At 43.4% G+C, this 9,317-nt stretch overlaps 1 protein-coding gene across 1 annotated transcript; it reads right to left on the bottom strand.

Annotated features, from left to right (window-relative positions):
- Positions 1-2,890: 2,890 nt before the first annotated feature.
- Positions 2,891-6,816, bottom strand: LOC124137223. The gene has a single exon (XM_046503431.2). It carries the CDS (start codon positions 6,382-6,384, stop codon positions 5,500-5,502), a length of 885 nt encoding a protein of 294 aa, XP_046359387.1. The 5' UTR covers positions 6,385-6,816; the 3' UTR covers positions 2,891-5,499.
- Positions 6,817-9,317: the final 2,501 nt, after the last annotated feature.

Genomic DNA, 9,317 nt, shown 5'->3' with positions numbered 1-9,317 from the left:
AGTAAAACCCCCTTAACCCGAACATCTGACCGTCGAATCAATTATATCGAGTTATCCGATATTCGAGACAAACGATAGGGGTGCTCTCCGTATGATAAAGTAACATCTATTTTATGGCTGTTTTAAATTACTGTCCTGGCTGATGAATGATATTATTTTGTTAATCATAGTGATTTGAATGATGAAGAAGTAGATTGATACAACAGAACGTTTTTCATGCATATCAAATAGTCACATTTTTGTTCTTTCAATGAAAGTGTCTACTAATATCATATATTTACTTTTCACTGCAACAACATCCTAGGTTATTACGGCCGCAGCATCATGTGGGATTATTTCTGGTATTTTTAAGTGAAGTCTTATGAAATCCATTGGCGTGATAAAAATTCTAGATATTGCGGGTTCAGTTTAAAAGGAGGATCTGTCGTGATCAACTTGACCTAAAAGCTGGGCGACGAGATTGGGGATCAAGCCCGACTTACGCTAATGTGTCGCTCTTGATTGTACAAGTACCGCATGCTGTTTGACGTGACCCGAGTGTGTTTGAAGGATCAATGGCCATTAAAGATTGGTTTTCTGGTCAAGATAAGGGGAAATACAAGCAAGTAATGCGATAATCAGGATAATTGCTGGTGCCGGCACTAGCGTATATTGCCCAGCTGGCGAGACGGATCAGCAAGCGGGACCTTTCTCGGCGCAGCCCGCAAAACACATGCTAATTAGCACCATGTAACAAGATTAGGCTATAATTAATATAAACTATGTGGACATTTTGTTATCGGGAAGTGCTTAGAGCACAAGCGGCATTCGGCGAGCTGTTGATTTTGAAACAATGAATAAATGTATTTGTGATACGGACACATTATTTTAACTAAGAACATGGCATGTATATATAAATTTAATAATTTAGTAGTCACAGAGGGTAGATCTAATTTGTATAATGAAGAGTATGTTTAAAAGCGACACGGTATGAAAACTACATGATCACTTATCAGCAATTAGCTTAGAGTAATACATCGTACAATTACCGTGTTAGGTTTCACGAGTTGATAAAAGACTGATGTTATTACTCATTGTAACCCCTCGCGCCATCATAGAATTGGATGTTTGAGGTTCGCAGTTCTAACAGGCCCGGTTGCACTGGTTGAGAGTGTTTTTTATTTCTGGTGCATATGTTTGTGTACATTTCTCAAACATCTTTTGGGGGATTACTTTTAGAACGTCATTAACATGTTCACTGGCACAGTGTTTATAGTGTGGGAATATTTCAACCATGATAGAGATTCTGTGAAGATAATTCAGCTGATGCCGCAACTCCAAGACAAAGTCTAAAGGGGGCAATTGGCGCCCCCAAATCGGCAATCCTAGCAAGTTTCATACAACATTATTTGTCTGCTTAGTTAACTTGGGGAACGGTAACCAAGTCGTCTTAGCCGCTTCAATTCGCTGCGCAGAGTTGCGTCCCTTGGGTACGCCAGGAACCTATGTTCTTGAATTCGATTCCCGGTTCTCCCAGATTATGTTTCTAGTTTGTCAGCACCATACTCGTGCTCGTGGGTTTCACCAAAGTGGTAAACGTCCAAGACATGTAAGATCTGCATCACTTTGGGCTTTCCTCCCATATCAAACTGACACGCCTTGATCTGACTGGAATACTGCTAAAAGCGGCGTTAAACCAAACTCACTCACTTAGTCTAATGATAACCCAAGTAACACAGAGACAATGTCTCACACTATAGTCTCTACAGGTAGAGAGGAGATGGGCACCAAATCGTTGAACAATGCCCCCCTTTAACTAGACTAATATTAAGTCTCTGAAATCTTATATTACACAATATCCTTCTTGACTCGAAAAATAAAAATAATTCCCTATGCTGATTTCAGAATAGAGCTAGCTTGAGCTGGCTAGACTTGCTTTTGTATGCATTTCTAGATTATTTTTTTTTTCATAAAATAAATATATTCCACGGTCATGGTGCAGGACTACCCTTTAACGTTCGCGGACTACAGTTATGGTCTACCATGGGTAGTTTCAGAGTCTTGTTCCACTCTCGTCATTTGCTGCACGTATCTCAACTCAATATTAAATACTCTGTAGGGGTTACGATCGGCATAGTTACGATGGTTTTGTGATGCGAGGCCCTCCATGGGCACACAAACATAATTGAATACTAACATATACTCTATGAAATCTTGTATTACACAAAACAATTCTCTCCTCTATTTTTTTCCCGATGCTGATTTGTTTTTTTCATTATCTAGACTGGTTTTAGTTTCACAAACAACTGTATATATTCCACAGTCATGGTGCACAACAAACACCATCGCTGTTCCAACTCGGACAGAGCGGACATTTCTGTGGTAGGCGAACATTAACGGAGATCTCAACTTGAACAAATTCGCAGTCCCATCAAATATAATTCAACTCCTTCAAAACACACTATGGAAGTCTAACATGTTCTGATGCATATGATCAGACAGGTAAATACCCACGTTACACAGACAATGTTTCGGTCTTAGAAAGACCCTTATTACAATGTCTGTACCTAATCTTGAAGTGTGTTCCAGGCCATTGACCATTCTCCCTCCTTGAAGCGACGAACAAATCAATTCACTGACTCCATTCCTTTGGTTCTCTTTACCCCAATAATGGTATAATCCAATTTATTATGAAACGGGGGCGTTCGGGTAGCCTAGTGGTTAAAGCGTTCGCTTGTCACACCGAAGACCCGGGTTCGATCCCCGACATGGGTACAATGTGTGAAGCCCATTTCTGGTGTCCCCCGCCGTGATATTGCTGGAATATTGCTAAAAGCGGCGTAAAACCATACTCACTCTACTATCAAGAAACAACCCATGGTTTGGGCATCAATGAACACAAAAGTCAAAGTGTATGTTCGCCCTTAACGAGCGTAATACTTTATCTGGTCACAGTAACATTTGAACATAAACATAACAAAAGAATGATATACATAAAATAACATTTGGAGAAAAAAAACATACTCATGATAAACTGACCACTGATGCAGATGCTCGCCCTTGCGGCGTTCCGAAGGTAGAGCTGATATTTCACAGACCATAAACGCCAGAACAGAAAAAAGCATAGAACAATTTGATATGCGACTCGCAAAACCACTTCACACAGGTTTCACATATCTTCTGCCTTTAATCTGCATTCGAGAGGAAATGGAACAAATTTCTTGTTTTTATCAAAGATCTTTGAATATGGAACAGGAAAGCTAGAGCTTTTTCAATGGGACTCATTAAATTCAACCAGAGCTCCTTTGAAGTCTTACTTAGGCCTAGCTGACAATCTGGCTCCCGCCCTGTCTCAATCTTGAACATTTGGAGACCTGTCCTTTTGCACTGTCACATGTTCTTATAATAGGGCCCTTATTCTGTATAACATTGCATGGATATTTCAAGTAATTTAATACAAAAAAACAAACGCGGACTCCAAAGGGTTTGGTGATGAAGTGGTTTGAAAGTGCATAAATGCATATTGACATTCGAAACTCCCACAAACTGAGAGTAATTTTTAAAGATGTAATAGTATTGCTCTTGGCAGTTTAAACACCTTGATGCATATTTCTGATGACAAAATTAAATTGAACACGTTGCTTATTTGCCGTGTACGTTTCTTCTCCTTATCTGCAAAATATCAGCTCATCTCTACGATGAGTAATGAGAGACTAAGTTACAATAGCGCCATGGTCGTGAGGCGGTGGTAATTCGCATGGACAGGAATCGGGATTTTAACAGGCAGTGTTGAAACAAACTGAGAGTGTTAAAAATCGATGTTGAGCAGAGATATGGAGCTGGTGGAATAATTTGAACATGGATGTCAAGGATTTGTAGTCCAATCTGGTAAAAACTATCTTTAACAATAATTCAAATACGACAATGATCGTCCAAAATAACTACATTGATATTCACAATCCTCCTATTAACGAAGACGGTGAAAACATTTAATAACCAAAATAATGTGATTAAGAAATACAACACTTGTTATTCGCTACGTACATTTCCTATTTCGTAAATTCCAGATAATAATTTGCTTCGTGTTAAGAATATAAACAGCTGGTACGACAATTAGCACTATCAATAGACATTACATGAGTCTTCGTATATACAGACGTGTGAACATAACTGTAGAATTTGAATTAACAATGTTAACTTCAGTTGATCTGATGATTCAAACTAATTCAGCACTTGTGAAAACATCCTTAGTTTTTAGTGTTCGTCAGATTATGACAAGAGTAAAAGTGGAAGGTAAATATAGGCGAGGAATTGAGCCGAGAAACGAGTACTTCTTTGAATTCAAACACGATTTTTGCAAGTTAATCTGAGCACATATAAACTCCAATAACACCTCTTAGATTGTTATCCGTCGCATACTCGAGTTCTTAGGACACTTCTTTCACTTAGCAGATAAGACCAGTATTACTCGGTGAGTCGGCTGTATAAACACGATATCTATAATGGCAACTCTTTGGCGATCGTTCACTGAAATGATATATATTGTAAACAGCACATTAGACGAGGGTGATAAAACAAACACTTCGTCCGCCTTAGTTCTGTAATGAATGTAATTTGTTAACTGGGTCTGTACGCGGCTGATAACCACAGCATCAACAGTTCTGAGAATGTGTTCTCACTGCGTTATCGCGAGTGCCCTCCCCAAATAACAGGCGATCACACAACCGCGGCCAGCTGGTTGAAACAGGGGGAGGGACCGGCGTTAGCGGTAGACAGGGCGGGCGCTATCAGCCGTGCCGGACTCAGCAGTATATCATGTATTTATGTAGAGCTGGGGATGTCGTCTGCTCGCCAGATGTACTGACTGATGTCCGCCTCCCCCATCGGCTCTCACCTCCCCACGAGCACGGGGACTTGACGTGGAGGCAGGAAGCCCCAAAGCGAGTCCCTTTCTTTCCCGTTTTGCTGTTCCACTATTGTTCCTCAGCAAAAACGTTTGTCGTCTGCTCAGCCTGCTGCCACCTGTTTTCATTCCGTTGCTTTCACTGACGTAATCGAAGACATCAGTTCATGAAATTTTAACAAGACTGAAACCGCTTGGGGATGTGGTGATCTACTTCCATTATGAACGCTCGACGCCAGGTTACAGATGTAGGTAGCAAGCAGGTGGCCGCACAACAAATATTTGGGGAGTGGGGAACGGCGACCATTGAGACGCAACCCCGGTGGATTCCGGAAAGATCACCACGAACGTACCCTCTGCCACCTGTTAATACAGCCTCACTCAAACTCCCAGCCACTTGAGATCTTTTACCCTCACGATAAAGTTGCTTTTTCAGATTTAAAGATTCCAATTTCCACTTTCGAACACAGGGTATTTCAGTACCAATAATTATGCCACGAAATGTCCTATAATCGACGCTAACATCACACAAAACATAGTAATCCAAAAAAACATAACAATATCACCAACAGTAAAATACTTATCACAGATTTCAACATGAAAGTGTGTATGTTCCTTCAATGCCTTCTGCGAGCTCGCCCTTCAGTCTGAATAGTTTGCGTGCACATATCCACACAGTCTGAGAACGACATATCTCCAACATCACGACAATATTCCACATCTGCCAGTCTTGTTAAAGCGAGTATGTAACTACACGCAATCCGAAGAATGGCTAATTTAGAAAGTTTTTGGTTGTATGAGTATGATGGCACTGCTTTACGGAGAGCATCGAAAGCCGCACTGATTGTGTGTACACGTGATCTCTCTCTAGCGTTTGCTTCCACCCGTCTCTCACGTGTCATATTTTTGTAATTCTTCCTCTGTTTTTTGCCCCCCTTTTCATCCGTATCCTCCTCCGAGCGACTTGATAGATCGTGTACCCCTCCAGTTCCTGTCAACAGTTCCATTTGCTCGCGTGTAAATCCGTTAGGATATGGCTCAGGTAATGTCCCCAAGGTGTAATTAGAGAATCCGGGAATTAACGGAGAAGGCGTGATTGTCTTATTGATGTAGAGATTTGGCACAATACAGTTCGCACGCACGCCTTGGAGAAAATGTACTCCAGGATTTGGGGTGTCACCCCTCCCTAGAGACGAATCATCATGGTCTTGGAGAAAGGAGGGGTCGGGCGTCTGAGGGGGGTTTTCCTGCACCCCCTCAAAATCCTCACTGCACCCCGAATCGGACATGGCACTTCCTGGGCTGTCTGGACAAAATCTTTTTATACTGAAGTCAGTCCTCTTCCTTGGCTCACTCAACTTTCGCTTATTTTTCCTCGGAGTTTCCGTGGGTGAGATATCCTTTCCCTGGGTGGGGCCGTCCGGCGAGGGTGGGATAGAACCCCGCCCTAGGGACGGGGATGAGGGGGGCTGAGGCCCGCCTGAGTACTGCTTCCCTGCCATACTGCGATCACAACTGAGCAGACTGCTTGTTCCGTGAGCCGTCGAGCGAACCTGCCTGTTCACCGCTCTGTTTACACTGTCGGCCCGCCAGCTAGTCGGCCAGATGTTAAATGTTAAAGAATTCCTTGGATGCGTGTTATTTATTGACTAATCTCATTCAGATGGCTATCTTTCATAGCGGCAATTGAGGCGGGATAAAAATAACCTTTCCGCCTGCTCGGCCGGCACTGGCTGTCAGCGGTCCACCGGGTCGGATTTGTGAGCTAGCCGCCCCTCTACAATCCTCTTACAGCCTGTAGCCCAATCTTTGCCGTTTCGTCGGACCAGATATGATTATAATATGAAAATTGGGAGGCTGGTGTTTTTATTCGACTTTTATACAGCCTCATAATACAACCCGAGCGCCAGGTGGTTGCTTACCACTATATCACACTGCTGGGCTTGTTCTAGGCCTAACTCAATATGTGATCTAATGCTTGAGTGGCGCGCCTGGTCCATTCTATTGTACGAGGGGTTGCAGGTTATGGCTTCGCCTGCTGAAACACCTGTTCGCCTGTTAATGACCTATTCAGACCTGCCTTGGCGAGCGAGATTTACGCACAGCGCTGGGACGGCAGTCTCGCACAGCCAGGAAACTTCAAGCCCTCTTACCTCCCAGCAGATAATGGCCTAATCAACAGAGACCGAGGTCTGACAATTTGCCAGATTTTCACATAACATCTGTCCAGGGGCGAATGTACTCGATGTGGCAAAGCGTCAAATATTTTAATTAAATGCGCCCCTACTTCTCAGCTGCGCGAGAAGCGGGCGACGTCATCAGTCATTGGGGAGAATCGGGACACAAACTGAAAAAACAAAGAAGTTATAAAAACGTGAAAAAATTAAGTAAACAATTGACGGGCGAAGACTGTGGCCGGTGAGAATTGTGTGTGTGCGATATGCCCGTCTGTTAGCCCAGGTGGCCTGCTCCCCCAGGCGGTGGGGGACGAGACTCAGAAGGGAAGGGTGGTGTCGGGGGAGTGTGTGAATTTACTAGGCGATTACATGTGCATTCTTCTCTTATTACATGCTGTTAAAAATCTACAGCAAGCAAGAAACGTAACTTTAAAGCAACTACAATGTGATACGTTCGGGAGCAATATTATACATAAGTACATTTTACTTACTTCCTTTTTGAAAACGAGGATTCTGTCTCTTGACAACTGACAGTTAAACAATAAGATTGGAATATTGATAAAATATTTCAGTTTTTCTAAATGCAATTAAAAGTTAAGCAACTTAAAAGTTAAGGAGCACCCTTAACATTTTTTTTTCACGTTATATGACAGATTAACTGTAGCAATATGAAAGAATCGGGCTGTCCTTAACCTTTTTATTACAGATTAGGTCATGCGAAATATGAAAATCAAAATGCTCTACCAATACAGCTATTTGGGCGTTGGGGTAGCCTAGTGGTTAAAGCGTTCGCTCGTCACGCCGAAGACCCGGGTTCGATTCCCTACATGGGTACAATGTGTGAAGCCCATTGCTGGTGTCCCCCCGTCGTGATATTGCTGGAGGATTGCTAAAAGCGGCGTAAAACACTACTCACTAACTAATACAGCTATAAGTTTGACTGATGCCCTTATCCGCCTATTCCGTCATTCATAGAGATAGACAAGATGTACATATATACCAATAAATAGAATATATACATATAATACACACTATTTTGAATTACCTTGGATCATAACACAGTCCACCAATATTCAGTCCATTCAGTCACGCTATTCTTGTTGCTGTTGTTTCTGATCCATGAATTCACTGGCCATTCCGAACGTGCATCTTGTCCATGTAAAACTGACGCAACTTAAGGTCATCATGCAAAATAACAGAGGTATTATATATCAACCATGGCATGGATCAAGTCCCCTTTTGGACTCTCTACTTCCGCAATCGACCCGTGAAGATCCGGGGTAGAATAGTTCTTCAGCAACCCATGCTTGCCGTAAGAGGCGACTAACGGGATCAGGCTCGCTGACTTGGTTGATGCATGTCATGGATCCCAATTGCGTAGATCGATGTTCATGATGTCAATCACTGGATTTTCTGGTCCAGACTCGATTACTTACAGACCGCCGTCATATAGCTGGAATATTGCTGAGTGCGGCGTTAAACAACAAACCAACCTACCAACTTCCGGAATCACTCGTAGGTATGAGAGACTAAATAAGCGATATGATTATACGGAATTATACAGTTTTGTTGGTTTGTTGTTTAACGCCACAATCAGCAATATTCCAGGGTACAACCCAGTACAAAGCAGGGTACAACCCAGTACAACCCAGGTTACAACCAAGTACAACGCAGTACAACCCAGGGTGCGGCCCAGTACAACCCAGGTTACAACCAAGTACAACGCAGTATAACCCAGGGTACAACCCTGTATAACCCAGTACAACCCAGGGTACAGCCCGGTACAACCCCGGGTTCAACCCAGTACAACGCAGTATAACCCAGGGTACAACCCTGTACAACGCAGTACAACCCAGGGTACAACCCTGTACAACCCAGTACAACCCAGGGTGCGGCCCAGTACAACCAAGGTTACAACCAAGTACAACGCAGTACAACCCAGGGTACAACCCAGTACAACCCAGGGTACAGCCCGGTACAACCCCGGGTTCAACCCAGTACAACCCAGGGCACAACCCAGTAGAACCCAGGGCACAACCCTGTACAATCCAGGGTACAACCCAGTACAACCCAGGGTACAGCCCGGTACAACCCCGGGTTCAACCCAGTACAACCCAGGGCACAACCCAGTAGAACCCAGGGCACAACCCAGTACAACCTAGGGTACAACCCAGTACAACCCAGGGCACAACCCAGAACAACCCAAGATACAACCCCGGGTACAGCCCGGTACAACCCCGGGTACAACCCAGTAGAAC

The sequence above is a fragment of the Haliotis rufescens genome, unplaced genomic scaffold (assembly GCF_023055435.1).
Source record: "Haliotis rufescens isolate VD_foot unplaced genomic scaffold, xgHalRufe1.0.p SCAF_11, whole genome shotgun sequence".
NCBI lineage: Eukaryota > Metazoa > Mollusca > Gastropoda > Lepetellida > Haliotidae > Haliotis > Haliotis rufescens.
This window is presented reverse-complemented; position numbering and strand designations above follow the sequence as displayed.

Excerpts from the sequence above, each read along its gene's own strand:
- LOC124137223 (XM_046503431.2), bottom strand. The coding sequence starts at position 6,384 with ATGGCAGGGAAGCAGTACTCAGGCGGGCCTCAGCCCCCCTCATCCCCG.